This window comes from Urocitellus parryii, chromosome 5 (genome assembly GCF_045843805.1).
Source record: "Urocitellus parryii isolate mUroPar1 chromosome 5, mUroPar1.hap1, whole genome shotgun sequence".
In the NCBI taxonomy this organism is placed as follows: domain Eukaryota; kingdom Metazoa; phylum Chordata; class Mammalia; order Rodentia; family Sciuridae; genus Urocitellus; species Urocitellus parryii.
In genome coordinates this window covers 49,920,884-49,939,000 of record NC_135535.1, presented here as the reverse complement: position 1 = coordinate 49,939,000, position 18,117 = coordinate 49,920,884, and the positions used below count along the sequence as shown (strand labels likewise).

Here is an 18,117-nt window from a genome sequence, read left to right as displayed (position 1 = left end):
AAGCCATTTGGTTAGCAAATAATTCTATGTCATTATTAGCATACCTTTTTGATTGGGATAAGGATGAAGAAGGTGAGGAAGGCTGAGATTTGGGGATGGAGATAGAGAAAACCAAAATCCGGGGAATGAATGAGTACATAGATAGATAGAGGATGGTGGATTTTGAACTTGCATCACGGTAGAACACTTGAGATACATGAAGACCATAAGTATTTTATTATGGGCAGACCTAGATGGCAGGGCACCATGTGAGCCATGTGGCAACAGGTGGGCAGCAGGAGAACAACGGACAGTTTCAGAAGGCAAATTCACCTCTGTGGCCACTTGATCCAGGACTAGTAAATCTGCTGCTTTCTTCTCCTCCCTGATCCCAGGCCAGATGTCATTCATCTCTTATCACATCCTCAGACATGTCCTGTGTTCTGTTTTTCTCAGCATCTCCACTTCCTCACAATGTCTAGTGACAAACACGCAAGAAAGCAAAGTTGCTGGAATAGCCTTTCCACCAAATATCCTGTCTGCAAAATGCTACAGCTGGAAGGAGAGTGGTGAGAGCCATGGGACACACTGACTCCCAGGGGTCCTCCCAGGACAGGGAAGAGGAGGAGTCAGAGGCTTCAGGTGAAGACCGTTATTCTGAGCAGGGCCCAGTTTACAAGAGATTGCAGCGTGGTGGAAAACTGCACCAAGGTCTGACAAATGATTTGGGGTTTTGCAATCGACCTCATTTAACTTAATTTAATCACAATAGCTGTCCAACCATTCTATTTGCTCTCTAGATAAAAAGCTACGGCCAAACCCCTAAGTCTCATTTTTTAGATACTCGAAAGTGTGGGGTGGAATACAACCAATGAAAATCAATGACAAATAAGCTGCTGTAAAGCAGGGACTGCAGCTTATTAGGTTCAATTTTACACAAGAGTGACCTTGGATACTTGGTATTTGACCCCTAAATGGCCCCAGCTGATCCCAATTACTATCTGTGCACACACACTTGAGTTTTCTACAAGTCAACACACTAATAAAGCTTTGTTATCAGGCTGAAACTCTAGTTAGATGACTGGATTTAGTCTAGGTATGTGCTCTACTAATACTGAAAGGGGACACAAAAAGGCCTGGAAGGCATTTTGATTCTATAAGACACAACTGTATTGCAAAACTGTGGTTTACCTTTTGTTATTGATTTTAAGCAGTTATTTAGCATGAACTATTGAGAAGTGTAGTTCCCTTAGTAGTCCTACAAACAGGACAAGGTACATCATCTTGTACACCTACCACAGCTATGGTTTAAATGTCTGTGCCCCCACCCTGAACTTGTATGGGGAAATTTAACTCCAAGGTGAAAGTGTGAAAAAAAAAATGAGGCTTCTGGGTGTGCGTATGTGTGATTAGCTCATGAGAGTGAAGTTTTCATCAAGGATCATTTACAAGAGGCCTCGGAGAGCCGCCTTGTCCCTCCCACCAATGGAAATTGCCCCCAGGAAGAGGTATAGAAAGTGATATCTGTAAGGAACAGGACCTCACCATATAACAAATCGCCCAACACCTTCATCTTAAACTTTCCCAGCTCTAGAATTCTGAGAAATAAAATTCTTGCTGTTTATAAGACACTCAGTTGTAACAGGCCAAATGAAATTAAAAACATAGTAACCCACATGAGACAGAACAGGTAAAGGTACAAAGGGACAGACAGGAGCAGGGGTCCTAAGTGATTTGCTTGCCCATCTGCCAATGCTCCTTATTGTGATAATAGCGCCTCAATTTTTCTTTCCTCTACATTCAGTTCATATGACTTTGACATCTTACTCCTGTCATGTTCTCCCAGGTTCCAGGGGTGAAAAAGTGACCCAGATCTGGTCAATTGGGTCATTTCCTTTCCTCCTGACTTTATGGGTTACCATGGAGCACAAGACAGGTTGATAGAATCCATGCAAAACTAGTTAGAAAGAAGAGTTGAGTGTCAAAAGGACCACAGAACAGAAATTTGCTGGACCTAGTTTTCAGGACAACCCTGGGAACTTTTAAATATTTTTCTTCCCTGCTAAAATGACTTTGAATTGAGTTTTTGTAAATTTTCCCTTAAAAAAATTCTGAACAAGGTAGGGATCATTCTGTTGGAATTTTATTTCTTTTGATTTACTCTGTAGTTGAACAATAACATTTAATATGAAGGCAGGTAGCTTTAAGTTGACCTGATGATTCTGGCTGCCTAGTGTTCACCATCTGGTGTAACCCTGTCCTCTTGAGTATAGGCTGAACCCTGTGACACTCTTCTATTGAATGGAAGCCAAGAGTGATGGGCTGTCACTTCCAAGATTAAGTTTCAGAGAAGCTATGGCTTTTGCTGACATGCCCTTTCTTGCCCTCTCTTGGCTCTCCTTGCTCTGAGGAAGGCCAGCTGCCACATATGAACTGCCCAAAGGGGAGAACCTTGTGAGGAAAAAAACGAAAAACAAAACCCAAAGCTGAAGCCTCTAACCAACAGCCAGCAAGGACCTGAGGCCTGCCTGCAGTCACGGAATTGAGCCTGGACAGGAATCATCCCCTAGTCCAGCCCACAGGTAACTATAACTCCAGTCTAGACCTTGATCACAACTTCCCGAGAGCCCAGAAGCCCAGGGACCTAGCTAAGCTGATCTCCAGACTGTAAGATGTGGTTGTTATTTTAAGCTTGTAAGTTTTGGGCTAATTTGTCATGTAGCAATATATAACTAATAGAATGAAATTAACCCGAGTAGATTAACAATAAAATATTCATTCTTTTCCTCTCTATTATATTTCCCAAGACAACTCTCAATTATTTCATTTATAGGACTTACAAATGCAGTTTTAATATATTGAAGTTAGTAACATAATTATATTGATATGAGAGAACTATATTGATAGTAATAAATTATGTGGTTCTAATGAAATATGGCATTTGAATTGTAAGATTCTTTTTTTTTTTAAAGAGAGAGAGAGAGAGAGAGAGAGAATTTTTAAATATTTATTTACTTATTTATTTATTTTTAGTTTTCGGCAGACACAACATCTTTGTTTTGTATGTGGTGCTGAGGATCGAACCCGAGCCACACGCATGACAGGCGAGTGTGCTACCGCTTGAGCCACATCCCCAGCCCAATGAATGGTAAGATTCTTTAAGAGAAATTCTGAGAGTTGAAATGCCAATCTAGTTTAGACTAGTCTGTTTTACAAATACACACATTGAGAACCTGCTGTGTTCCACACATAGAAAGATAAATAGTGCAATTGGCCTGTTGCAAAGAGTTCAAAGGAGAGGAGAGAAACAGGTAAGACTGAAACAGATTAATCAAGGGAAGAGTCACTCTTACTAGGAGTGTGACACTGAATAAGCCATTTAACTGTTCAGTGCTTTGTTTTCCTCATTTATAAAATGATGAATAACAATAATAACTGCTGATTAATCACCTTATAAGATTGTTAGAAGGACTAAAAAGAATATATATATATATATATATATATATATATACACACACACACACTGTAAAATGTCAAAATAAAATAAATCATTAAAAGTATAATGCTTATTATAAAAAATATAATATATGGGCTTTACTGGAGAAATAGATAAGAATCATTCATAATTCATTTACTGTTTACAGCATGTGAAAAAAATTTCCATTGCCTATTTAAATATGTTCTTAAATTTGAAATTTGTACTCTAAAGGTACCTGGTTTGAACACTTCTTTAAATACCATGCAATCTGAATTGCTTCTCTAAATGTAAATGTCTCACACTTTCATCTTAATTTATTCTCTGTGAGAAGACACTTTATAGTAATTGTTTCAGGAAAACTGAGTGAAAAATACATAGAACATGCAAATTCCAATCATTTTGGTCAATTCAAAACTTTTGTGAGCAAAAAATTTTCTGCCCTATGAAAAAAAGACAGAATTTTATTTGATATTACATTTAAACAGTGTTTAAAGTTACTATTTAGAATCAATTAAATGTTCTCATTGCTTCTATTACCTTCTCCACCAAGGTTCCTCTGATATTCCTTGCGAATCATTAAATCAACATTTTGAGGTCACTGGAAAACACTTTATTTTTCATATTTTCAATTTGCCACTGTACTTCAATTCATTATTCTAGTCCAAATAGCAGATCTGTTAATAAAAATGCACAGGCAAGAATAATTGATTTCATTTTAGGGAAAAGATATCAACAGTAAACTGCTTTGGACTGAGCAATCAATGGTTATTGAATTCTAGACTCCAGGCTAATATTTCCAGCTCTACAAGGTCCTTGAGACTCCAGTTGCCCACTTTGCTTTTAATGAACAAGGTCAAAATCATGAAATGAAATACTATGACTCTAATAGCATACTTTATCTCAGAAAAATTTTAGCCTCTAGGCATCATAAACTGCCAAGTATCTTTCCAGTAAGCCTAAATGTTAATATACATATCAAAGTTGAAGATAAATATGTCCCTTGGAATCCAGGTGTACTCTAGTTGTCTACACTTTGGTAAAAATAAAATTAAAATAAACATTTATTAAGCTCTAACTATGGGCTCACCAAGCAGCAAAGGGACTTTAAAGTTGATGGAATAGGTAAAATATAATTGAAAAACTTAGAAAATACAGAGAGTGAGGAGTGAAATTTAGGTTTCTAGTTTGTACAAATTTTAACAGGATAATGCCTTTAACTAAAAAAGGGAAGGAAGGTAGAAGGAACATGTTTGTGATAAGGGATAAAGGGCTTAGGTTCAGTTTCTAAGAAGTTGAAATCTGAGATGATGGAGCACCCAGATGACAGTTGGACATAGAGAACCTGAGCTCATCTGTGGTATCAAAACTATAGAGTATACAGAGTGGGAAGGCAAGGACTCAAACTCCAGGAAAGACAAAGAGCTAAATCAGGAGGAGGCACAGAAGGAGAAGGTCATCAGAAAAGTGGAGAAGAACCATGAAAAAGATGGACCACAGATGCCAAGACAGTGGGAAGACTCCAAGACCAAAGGAATGAGCAACTGCCAACTTAGACAGCAAGATCAACAAAGTGAAGGAAGTTCTAAAGAACTCCTGGTGATCTTTGCTTTAAAGTTGCACTAATAATCTTAGCTAGGTCATGTTCAGTGCAATGGCGGGAGTGGAATCCAGAGGGCCACGCAACATTATTCAATTATTCTGATATTAACTAGGCACCTTTGTTGTGCTTTGAGGATAGGAAAGTACATATGAAATTTCTGGTAAAAGATATGTGGGAGGCTGGAGAAGGTAGGGAAAGCAGAGTCAAGTGTACTCAGAAGTAGCCTTTATCTTTGGTTGAGAGAGTGTACAGGCATGAAGAAGGGAGGTGCGATTTGGGAACAACTGTTGAAGGAAAGGGTAAGAGAGCAACTGGAAATAAAGACAAAAGATTGATGACTGGTGTTAAGAGCCCAGCTAAGGCTGGAACTCATAAATCTGTAATGCGGCCAACCACCATGGTGGTGCAAGTTTTCCTTCCAGTAATGCCAGTAGCTTGGGAGCAGGAGTGAGGACCACAGATGGTCTGAAGCAGCTCAGGTTGAGTACTGGCAGAAGCCCGAGGCTGAAGTGTCAAGGGGAGATGAATATTTGAGGGGCCTGTTGATTTACCAGGGAACCAGACACCTAATGGAAGAAGTCCACAGCATTCTCACTGGTAGAGAGGACAGATAGGGCACTGAAGGACATATGAGTTTAACATTTAGAATTGAAGGAGAGTGAGAGGGGGGAAATGGGACATAGGGAATACTGAAGGAGAAAAAGGATATAAAAATGAAGAATCTGATAAAAATTAAGAGGTATAAAATGTCTTAACAAAGAACTAATACTATACTTCAAAAAAAGTGATGCCCTTCACTATGAATTTTCTCTAGATAGTGTAAAACTTGTCTTTTGTTTTTAATAGGAAACAGATTCAAATCTTATCAGGTCATTTCTGAGATTCACTATTACATCTCAAACAAAGAGATCACTATCATGATAATAAAGTCTTACAATTTCTGATTATTTGGGAACCTTTCAATCCAAAGAAGGAAAAACCATAAAGCAAAAGTCTTCCAAATGAAAATAATAAATAGCAAATTGTCTGAGACAATTACAACATCACAAGTAAGACACCTAGACAAAACCAAGCTGATACTAGGTTAGGTAAATGACAGAACCTGACACCAAGTTCATTGACCATTGTTGTCAAGAACCAGAATAATATTCACTTGAAATATTTATACTTTATTGTAAATATGTTTAGCTTTATTTGAGAAATATTTCCCATCAGTATCTCTGCTATGTGGGGATTTATTCTATTAGAAAGCAGGGTGAATATGATTCATATGTAACTTAGTAATAGAGAAGGTAAAGAAAGGAAACTAGCTCCTATATCACTCTCAAATTCTCATGAACTCAAGAATTTATTGGGGACCCCTGGAGACCTCTGCTATTACAATGTGTTTATACCCACATTCACTTTTTTGCTCATGATGTATTGGTTTCATATATAGCTTTAATAATGTGAGTGAGAATTCTCACAGACAAAAAAAATGCATTCATAGTTAGATAGTCCTAAGGCCAGACGTGGCACAGTGCTCCTGCTTTTGGTTCCATGTTGCTCAGGAATTAGGAACAAGCCTTAGTCAAGATCTCCACCCTAGACTGGATCCACTTGCTCATCTTGGTGATAATAAATCCAAGTGTCTTCTGGTCCAAACACATTGTGGATTATTAACATCAGTTTCTAATTTCAGATTTGGTGAGACAACAACAGAGTCACACCAGAAAGTAAGGCAAGTTATCCTGTTCAAAGCACAATTGAATTCAAAATAATTGAATGAGCAGGACTAAGAAGGAAATTTATCTAATTACACAACAGTTAGTCCTAACAGTAGCTACATTTACTGCTTTTTCTATTTTTAGAGGCAAGGAATTATATCCAAGCCAGCTTAGGCCAGTTTGTCCAGAGGGTAAAGGTTGGGATCTGGAGGGCACCCTTGAGCAGCCACTAGGGGAGGGATCACAGAGCACAGTGTCTGGGGGCTTGCCACACAGCACACAGCCCTCAGCACAAAGTATGGGCTCAAACAATATTTCACTAATAGTACCTAGCAGACCAGAAAATTGTGTGACATTGGGAAAGTTAATTGGACTTTTTTGGCTCCAGCATATTTAGAAAATAAGGATAATAATATCTGTTTTGTAGAGTTATGTGCATTAAATGAAATAATGCATGAAAAGTGTTTCACCCAGGACCCAACACACACTAATCTCAGGACTTTCTAATAAAGGCCGGTTGAAAAAAGAAGACAGATCTAGAAAATCTTATGAAATATATATGTTTTCTTTCTCCGCCTCCTTCTTCCTCTTCTGACTTCATGCATTTTGTTTCTCTAAAACTGTGATAAGAGCTGTTTTCTATGTTATATGGAGTAGTAGGAGAGGCCACAGTCAGGTTTAGTTTGGATGTGGCGAACTAAATCTCTTGTGATCAGAGAATTGTTTTCTAAACTTCCTAATCAACTGGATATGTGAATATTGACTATGAAGTAATCAGATATGCTTCTGTGGGTAGAAGATGGGAACCAGTGTCCTTCATAGTTTGGCAAGCAAGAAACATCTCCTGATGGGCTAGGCAATGCCCAGGTGCTGGAACATGAAGATGATAAAGTAGCACTCTCAGGTGGCAAGCACATGTAAGTACTCACAAGACCAGGTGGTACGTGGGCATGCCACTCACACATACTAGAGCCCAGGTTTAGCCCTTACATGAGTGAGCAGAGTGGCAGGGAGCTGCACCTGATGGCAGGCAGTCTTTGAAGTCATGAGAAGGGTTTGAGGGATGATAAAATAAAAGCTACACCAACTTCACGGACTTAAATACTTATGCCAGTCCTATTCTTAGTGGCTGGGGTTGTGGCTCAGTGGAGGAGTGCTTGCCTAGCACATGCAAGGTGCTGGTTTCAATCCTCAGCACCACATAAAAATAAATAAATAAAATAAAGATATTGTGTCCAACTACAACTAATTTTTTTTTTTAAATCACTGAATGCTACTACGTTGTTATAGTTAATATGTAAAACTAAAGGAATGGACTATAAGGCTCCAACAGTTCTCAACTTTATGCAATTTTTCCAATTGGTCCTGAAAATATCATTACACAAAAACTTTGTGATTTTTAAAAATGAAAGAGGCATTTATCCTGTAAATCATAAAACCTTGGTATTGGTAGATAAAACCAGCCATAAACAACAGATCCCAGATGCTGAGGATTCCCCAGTTCCACTTGATAATGAAAGGCCACTGTAAATCCATAAAGGGGAAAATTATAACCAACTAACTGCTATGCACTTGTACACCTGAAATATGACCATGATTATAGGCAGGGTGAAATGTACTGAATAAAGTATTTTCTAAATCAAAATTCATACCCATGTCTTCAAAATACTTGCAAAGATGGGGCTGAGGATGTAGCTCAGTCGGAGAGTACTTGCCTACCACATGCAAGGCCCTGGGCTCAACCCCATCAATGCAAAAATACTCATACATACATGCATACTTGCAAACTTCGTTTTTTTCACGTGTAGGCGACAGTTTACAAAAACAAGTGTTAACCATAACTGTGATCATTTGTAAAACTCTCCAGCGAAGCTATTTGTTAACCTACATTCAGTTTTTAGAATCAGCAAGGATGCCACTGTTGGCTTCACATTCTATATTGGCTACATTTGACATGTGCCTGGTTTTATTTCAAAATTGGGGCTTCACAAATCAAATGTTATTTCCCACACCTGAAAATTCATGAACCACATATTGCTGCCAGCAGAAGTACAACATGAAAACATAAGACCAGCTCAGCAGTAATCAGAGGCACCTGTTTCACAAAACGCTTGCCACTGTACTGAAATTAATCATAAATTTAAAAGTATGTTGCTTAACCCCTCTCATGAAAAGCAACTCAGACAATCATCAGAAAATAGAAAGACTTTTTTATATTACCCTGGATTTACTTCTAAAAATAAAAGATTAATTCACTAAATCATATTTAATGAACAGTAATGGATCTAGAAAATAGCAATATTCCAATAAGCAAATTAAGACTTCCTCGTCATCTATTGTTAATAAGATAGCAACAGTAACATAGGGTCCAATTTTCCATAAAGCAACAGAGGATGGCTATGATGTGGACTGTAACTAGAAAGACCCTGCATGAATTTCCTGGCTCTCTGGAAACTGTTTTTGACACATACTCTTTCCTATAACATGCAATAAGCCATTAAAAACCTCCACAATGTGGTAAGTTTCAAAGACTAGGGAGAAGTGTGATGTATTTTTGTCCTACTGAAAACAAATGATAAACTGTAAAACGATCATACATTTTTGTATACTCTGATTACATGGCAAGTGCCCCTTTAGATTAAGAATTGTGCTCAATGATGATTAGAACCCAAATACAAAGATTACTATACATTTACTGACACTATTCTAAAAGCATAACAAACCATTTTATCATTCCTCCCAAAATGCTATCCCCACTTTAGTTACTCCTAACTCAGCAGGATCAGACTTAAAGACGTCTATATGTGAATGCCAATAACAACACTAACTTTTTGAACAAAATAAAGTCTTTCTCCAGTAACTGTGTCCCAGTTAGCCAGAGCCACATTTTACCTGTTAATGAAATATTACATAGGTATGATCAGGCCTGCTTTAAATCTGTTTTTTTTTTCCTTCTCCTTTTTCTATTCTTGCTACCTCATTCCTAGGAAGAAATGCAAATTCTGAATTTCAAATAATTGCAATTACAAATGAACATTAAGAAAGCAATGCGTTCGGAAGATGTCAAGGAAAATGCTGTATTGGGATTGATACATACAACACTTTTAACTTCTGGGGGTTTTATGTCCCTGCCTCCTCCTACCTAGTTCTTCACACAGTGGCTCCATCTCTTCAAATGCGCCAGTCCATCTTCTTATTCTTAAAGAGGGCCACCTTAGCTAACATACCACTCGACTACCTCCCGCACTGTGTCCCAAAGCTTCCATCTCATTTTCTTCATTGCACTTCCAGTCAGCTTTTGTTTTCTACTTCCCTCTTAGCTTGCTCCTTCTCCTAGGGCAAGGGTTTTCTCTGGTCTTTGCACGTCTGTATCTCTAGCACCCATGGAGGTGTTTCCCAGGCATCATCAGTACATGTTGATCATCTAAAGTGCTTGATATCCAAAGTGTTCCGGGTTTTAACTTTGGAATATTCACATATACATGATGAGATACCTTGGGGAAGGGACTCAAGTATAAACTCTAAATTTATGCTTCATATTTACAAATAGGCTAAAGGTAATTTTATACAATGATTTTACTGTGTGTGAGCTTTGTGACATATCACATGGGGTCTGGTATGAAATTTTCCTCTGGTGGTATCATACTGGCACTCAAAAACTTTCAGATTTCAGAACATTTTAGGTTATAAATATTCAATTTGCATTTGCTAAGTGAATAAAAGTATTAGAATGTTAACCATAAATTGAATCTTCCTATTTTTTATAGAGTAAGAAAATAAAGAAGAAAGTTCAAAAACTATACTTATTTTAAATGTTATTAATTATGAGTAACTTATCTATCTTTTAATATTTTAGAGTCAGTTCTAACAATTTCTAATACAGAGATCTTCAAAAGTTTGACATGTAAACTGAAATTCAACTGAATTTTACATATCTATAGACCTAATTGTTGATGTTTAGTTTAAATCCACAGGTTCAAATAATTTAATTCTATACCTGAATGTTTCAGAGAAACTTCTGGGCCATAAGATTATGAAATAGTTGAGACATCAGAGTAGAATGCTAACACTTCAAATTAAAAAGGCAGATAATCAATTGCTTTCTATATTTAAAAATACCACTGGGAATGTTTGCCCCTGGCATTTGGCTGAATTATCTGGTGAGAGGTGCATGGGGAAATTGTGTGGTCCCCTCTACAACAAGATTCAACTCTGAACAGAAACTGGGGACAGGAAATGTTAAATGCACGTAGGTAATGCTAAGGGCAACATCTTTTGCCCAAGTGTGACCACTTGCTACCTCCTTCCTCCAGCTGTGTGGGCCATGTGCTTCACAGGGAGATGCAGGCTACTGCCTGTGTCATTGGGTGTTTCCTCTTCCTTGGGTCTTTAGTGTCTTACACTGCTAAATAGCACTCCCATTTTACACCCGAGACACAAAAGTATAGGGACTCAGGTGATACATCCAAGGTCACATAGTTTCCTAGTTTCAGTAAGAGAATCAATTGTTAGAGGGTAGAAATTCTCATGGAATAAAATCTATGTTTCATCTTTGACACTTATTTCTATCCCATGAAAATAACCAAATAGTCAAATTTCTCCAATTAAAAGATTACAAACACGACCAGCTTAGACGATCTGAGTTTCTATCCTCATTCTGCTCCTTTTCTCACTATAGTATCTTTAATTTGGGCAGCTCTGGAAATCCCATGACCCCAAAGAAGGGACCACACATGCACAAGAGCCTTTGGATTTTTCCCTTCCACCTCTTCAGGCTGGTTTGACCCCCTCCTGCCTCCAGAGTGGTTTCTCCTCAGGCAGAGGACATCAGAGTGAATCTGCAGATTCCTTAGGAGCTTTCTGACAGACCCAGCTTGGTTTATATGTCCATTACTAGACCCATTGCCCTGGGCTAAGAAATGGTATACAATAATGATGACGGTTTTGATCAATCAATAATGACAGAATTGGAGTAGAAACAGAATATTTCAATATGGAGACAGCTCTTCCCAGGGCGGGGAGTGGAGGGGAGTAGGGCCGAGTTTCAGGGAAGACAAATGGATGTTCACTTCATCATGAAAACAGAAAGTACTAAAATGTATTTTTCATTAAATAAGTGGAAGTTTTGGTGATCTTTTAGAAATACACAAAAGAGAAATGAAAAAAAATTGCCTACATGGATGTGGGCCCAATACAGAGATCTTCTGGATTTGTATAGTTAAGACAAAAATAGCACTGAAGGAATTACTCACCTCCACATGCCATATGTTATATCCGTGAGAAAATAATATGAGTAGAGAGAAGACATGAAGTCTCAGTGCATTTTCAATTCAAAATAGTGTATATTTATTTGGATCAAGATATAGATTTTGAACATGCAGTGTATTTGTTAGAGTATGCCAGAAACTTAACATATAATTTAACATACAGTTCAGAACTTACTTAAAAGAAGCACAGATTCAGTGTCTTGTTCTGCCTCAAAGTTAATGTGTCTACCCTACAAGTTTTTAACAAATGCTAGATGACCACATAGCTGAGATACCGGGGAAGGATTTCCCACACGGGATGGATGGCAGATCTTGCTAACTCAACTACAAAGTGAGTCCCAATTCTAATAGTCTCAAATAGAATTGATATCTTAAATCCCCTGAAGAGATATTTATTGAGAAAAGTAGACATATTTTTAAACCACAGTGCAAATAAGAGAAGCAGAAAATACTGTTGTCTGGTCTTTGAGTCATCAGCAATCACTGTTATTAACATCACCCATAAATGAGACATTGCGTTAGTCTGACTTACAAGATAGAGTAAAGAGTTAGTTTTTTTTTCTTCCCCAAGACTTTAGTATAAGATGATCACATGTTCAAAACAGTAAAACACTTATCAAGGAAATCAACCATTGTAATTCAATATGAAGATGTATCTTGGGCCTGAAGTATCATCAGAAGGATCAGATCTTAAGAGAGCTAAACACGCATGTGAGATAATGACTAGAGCATGGACCAGACCCAATAAAGGAATCTGGCTTTTAGTAATCAGTGGGACTTGCACATGTCATTTGAATTGTTGAATATCTTAGATTAAACAACAACAACAACAACAAAAATACTAAAAAATACTCAGGTGGAACAAAGTAAATTCTAAGGTCCTTTTCAACTTTACTATTCCTTTAAATTATTCCACATAGAATAAAAATTAAGTTTGGGATAATAGAGTTGATGATACAAAGTACCCAACATACTAGCTAGCCAGTCTCAACAAAAATGTACTGTAGATGGAAAGCAATTCTTAGGAAAGAAAAATAAACATAATAGTCATAAAATAAGAAATTTTTGCTGTTTCCTTATATTGATGCTGCTTCTAATTCTTGTGTGTTTTCTTGAGTCAAACAGCTGAGGCTTGAATCACCCAGGATCTCACATCCAAGACCTGTCAGTTCAATGATCACTGTTTTCAACACAGAAATGAATGGCTGCTCTGCTGCTAAGCACTGGAGAAGTAAGGATAGCCTATGAAATGTGCTTGCTTCTCTTCTTCCCCCTCCCCTCTCCTCTCTCCCTTTATACCCCAAAGGCTGAGGAAGGCAACGGACGCTTTGATTTTATGTCAGCTCTTGCACATATTATAGCAAGGATCAACCATCTTTCCAAAGTATGTCAAAATTCTCACTCAATCCTATTGGTACATCTATTAAGAGAGAAATGCTGTTCACTAGATGCAGAGAGGGTATATAAATTCTTTGAATTTATAAAGAAAAACTTTTAATGTTAAAAGTTAGTCAAAGGATCTAGTAAGAAGAAATTAATTGTTTAATCACCCACACCAGTGCCTAAAAAATCCTCACACTACAAACACCCACTGCTAATTTTTTTTTGCTAAGAAGAATAATGCACAATATTTTCCAATTAAAGAAAAAAAAGTGAATCATTCCTCTTATAACATAATCTGAACATGTAAAGTACTTTAAAGCCTGAATTATCCAAATAAGGATTTTAAATGCATACATTGCCTAATAAAATAACTTAGCCAAGAATGTTTTTATACACACACATATCACAATTATTGGTCAATACTACTGAAATAGTCAAACAAAAACAAATCAACAAATGAAATAATTTGTAAAAACAAATGACCTTTCTCCAAAAGATCTACACCATAGTCATGTTCCTCCCTCTCTCTAGTTTCCCTGTAGGGACCTCAGAAGGAAGTCAAAGGGTCACTAACAGCTATCTTCAGCAACTTTTCTGCACAGCTTTTCTCCTGCAAAGATGAGTCAGGATGAAACCTGGAAGAGCAGTTACCAGGCAGGAAGTCCATGCTTAATCCAATACCATTGCACACATGCAAAAAGGTGCTAGGGTCTTATGAAAGAGATAAATAAATTTCTCCTTTTCAAGTAGTCAGTGTCAGGTTAGAATTTTTATCAGGGATAAGAACAGTCCTAAGTACATGATCTGTTTTATAACTTGAATATTATTCAATGTGGCTAAATAAAAATATATAAACAATATAGTAATTTTATTTTCTTATATGGGAGATTAAATAAAATCTGATCTGAAAGATCCTTTAAAGAAACATTGCTATAACTTAGTACTTAGTGGAAAACAAATAAAATCGCCAAACATAATATAATTGAATTTTAGGGTTCTTTTTTAGTTTTTTTTTTGTCACATTCAGGATCATGGCAGTTCTGTAATCAATGCAAATTTCTCTTAAGGAATAATGCCAAATGAATCATCTATGTGAGAACCTCAAAGAATAAATGGTTCTCCTTGGTCGATACAATTAAGTACAAGATGTGTCTATGATTTACCAATATATTCAGAACTCTGTAGTTTTATGAAAATTCTTCAAAGCTTCTTCATACCCAATGATAGATTATAATCTTAAAGTGACAAGAATCCCCACACTAACAATTCCTGCCAGAAAGTCAATTCCCTGAAGATATTCAGGTAAATTAAAAAAAAAAAAAATCCCAGTTAAAATCCCTTAGTTGATACCTTTATGCCAAACTGGGCACAGCAGCATGTGCCTCAAGTCCCAGCTCTCTGGAGGTTGAGAAAGGTGTATGGAGAGTTCAAGGCCAACCTGGACAACAAAACCAGACCCTATCTCAAAAAAAAAAAAAAAAAAAAAGATAGAAAGAAAAGAAAAAGAATGATAAAACTTTAACTGCATTGTGTTAGAAATCATGTAAAATTTAAAATTATATAGTTCTACACCTAGAAAATCTTTAGAAATAAAACCATTTTGTGTCACATTTTAGGAAACTAAATCCCAGGAATGTTTGATGATTTGCCCAAGGCACCTGTCTAGCTTATTTAAACTCCTGAATTATGAAAGGACAGATGAGTGACAAGAGCAGTTCTTTTAAAGAATCAAATATATTCATCTTCGTGTACATTTGAATACATCAATTCTAAATCACAACACACCATAGAAGAGACATTATTTAGGATAAAGTTGAATATCAGTAACCACTTGAAACTGTACAAAAGAGGGGGCAGACTTATTGGGGAATTTTCTGGGGAGTTCTTTCTAGCTCAGTCTTTCATTATATATACAAAGTTTCTCTGGTAATCTGAACCAATAGAAAAATTGACAAGACAGAGAGCTAAGTTTCAAGAAACAAACAGTACAGGGAGAAAATAAGAATGCCACCTCTAGTTTATCAATGGCGCTGATAATAAAGATGTGAATGTCATCAGGAAAGTCCACCACATTCTGTGCTTTGATGTGAACAGTTTTTAAGTCATGAAAGAAAAAGCACACAGGGCATAAACTTTCAAATTATGCCAAAGACTAATTAAAACAGATACACAGTAGATATCATTGAATTCAACCATAGTGCCCATTTGAGAGGGCTGGCTGTAAGCATTAGTCTCGCCCTTTAATACATTTCTACAGCTGTTAAACATAAGTGGATGTCTCCCATACACAATTCAGAGAGGCCCTGAAACTGAAGCCAAAAGATGCACTGAGAGGCCATCATGCCATATGACACATCTTTAAAAGCTCTGGCTGTTTGACATCTGACGAAATGCCAAATCCCTAGTGCACAAGTCTACTGTGACACATTCTGCTTACTATGTAGCAGATTGGAGTTGGACACTCAATATGTATCTAACTCCACAAAGTTATAGACTGTCTAATGGGTGCTTTCTGATAAATCTCAGGTAAGACATCAGTTTCATATCCAAAGCAAATGACTTGATGGTTAACATCTTATCCTTAGCCTGACCTTGACAAACCAGGTAAGATATGATTACTGCACTTGAAGTATAAAGACTATGACTATGATATCATTCTCTTAACTGTTTTAAAGACATTTCTTGGATACCTCCATAATATTTTTCCTTATAGGTATATGTTGTAAACTTAGAGTTTTTCTGTTGTTTTTTATAATCCTTCACAAACTATCTGAAGGTATCTAAGGGATTTTGTTTGAATCTACTTGTACAAACATATGTCATTTTACAAATCTGAGGCATGAATCTGACTTAGTATATATTGATTGCAAGAAATTTGTACAATGAATGCCAATATAATTAAAAGTACTTAAGCTTCTTTTTTTTCAATTTCTGAATTTTCAAAATTACTCATGCAAGCTGACAGTATTTTTTGATGTGACACAAATCTTAAATTCTAGAATACATTAGGAAAACTAAATTTAGAAAAAATAGACTCACTACATTAGAACAGATTCTTCACATACACGCTTTATGAGAGAAATATCTTTAAAACTCCGATTAACAAATCATAGCCGTATTTTTTAAGAAAATGTCAAATAATGACAATTTTGCATTGTTATCGCCAACATGTGAGTTTTCAACCCTCGGCCTTTATCAATCCCAGCAGAATTTCTGGCATATAGAATTAATTCACATGGCTTTCAATGCCATAGAAATTAGGATCTAAATTATTTATTAGTCAATGCTCAGGGGTTGTGAATGGGATACATTCATGTTAGAGATCAAAAGGCCAGAAAAAAGTAGGACTGGAATGCAAATTTTACAAAGATTCCTATTCAACAAGGTCAGAAATAAGTTCTAATTTTTAAAATGTAGATTATATATAGCTGCCATCTACCTCTTTCTCATTTGGGCACATAAACTCAGTGATCTCTGCTTTTTCTTTGCACCCTGAGGCATTTCTGGGCATTTTAAATCTATCGGGGACCCATCCACAGCTCACCAGGAACTTAGAGCACTGACAGGTACAAGAAAAATCCTAGTTCTCTGCTATTTATTAGCTAATTTACGAATGTCTCAACATGAATATGTTATTTTATGGTTATTGCTGCTTGTAGCTGACAGCACATAAGAATTCCCTTAATTTAACAAAATTATGAGCAAACATCACAGAAAAGCATTTGAACTCCCTTGTACAAACAGCATTTCAGATTACACAAAACTGTCTAGAAGTCTTAATTGGAAGTGTTCATCATCGGCACCAACTTGAACATGAACAATTCTTTCTCCCATGAGGAGCCTTCCCAATTTTAAAAGGTAAAAACAACAACAACAACAAACATACAGCATTATTGAAAAACAACAAGTACAGCAGAACATATTTTGACCAATTAAGAGATTGGCTTGCAAGATACTTTTTTGAATGGCTTATTAAAATAACAATCAATTAATTACATCTAAAATATTAACCATGTGTCTAGACCTACGGCTGGTTATACTGTCTAGATCCTATCTGATAACTATTCTTGCAACAAATCAAGTAAAATGTAGCACTTCAGTACTTACAGACTGCTCCCAGAGAACACCATCTGGGGAACCTTTTTCATTTAAGATTAAAGCTGCACACAAGGTTTATTGTTAGTCCCAGCAAGCAAGAAGGAACAGGAGAGGAGGGTGGAGGGAAGTGCTTACTTCGAAAATGCTCCGAAGCATAATAATAGACATCCTCATAGCCCTCGTGGTAATCCTCTTCTGGTCGGTACTTTTTGCCCTTTCTTCTCCTAGATCTTCGGATCTGCTTGACAAAACCCAGAAAGCGGTCCATCTCTTGCTCACTGTGCAGCCCTGCTCAGCCAGCACCAGAGTGCAGAGACAACCCAGCTGCTTGGGAAGCCGGTGGAGCATGAATGACCAACACACCAAGCCTGGGGACTGGACGCACTGCCTTGTATCTGCCTCTATGCTATCACCACAGCAGAGATTTTAGCCATGGAAGAGATTAAAAATAAGAGTGCTATGGAGTTTACCTTGACAAGATTTCTCATTTAGTTCAATAAACTGTCCGATCTGCAATTTGAAAAAGAGGAGAGGGAGAGAAAGTGAAATGACAATGAAAGACTAGGAGGAAAAAAAAAAAAAAAACAAAACGGCAAAGCTTTAGAC

At 36.9% G+C, this 18,117-nt stretch overlaps 1 protein-coding gene and 1 long non-coding RNA gene across 7 annotated transcripts in view; one reads left to right on the top strand and one right to left on the bottom strand.

Annotated features, from left to right (window-relative positions):
- Grip1 (glutamate receptor interacting protein 1) overlaps window positions 1-17,789 on the bottom strand; it is a 373,677-nt gene extending 355,888 nt beyond the window's left edge. For all 5 annotated transcript variants that reach the window (XM_077798384.1, XM_077798385.1, XM_077798387.1 and 2 more), the window contains exon 1: window positions 17,647-17,789. In XM_077798384.1, the coding sequence (XP_077654510.1) occupies window positions 17,647-17,779 (133 nt within the window). In that variant the 5' untranslated portion in view covers window positions 17,780-17,789. The remainder of the gene's footprint in view (window positions 1-17,646) is intronic.
- Window positions 2,389-17,823, top strand: LOC113181202 (uncharacterized). Of its 2 annotated transcripts, none has more exons than XR_013343601.1 (4): window positions 2,389-2,561; window positions 3,013-3,127; window positions 13,156-13,261; window positions 17,740-17,823. It is a non-coding gene; the product is annotated as an uncharacterized LOC113181202 (long non-coding RNA). The 2 variants fall into 2 exon arrangements; XR_003300570.2 differs by having other exon boundaries at window positions 13,148-13,261.
- Window positions 17,824-18,117: the final 294 nt, after the last annotated feature.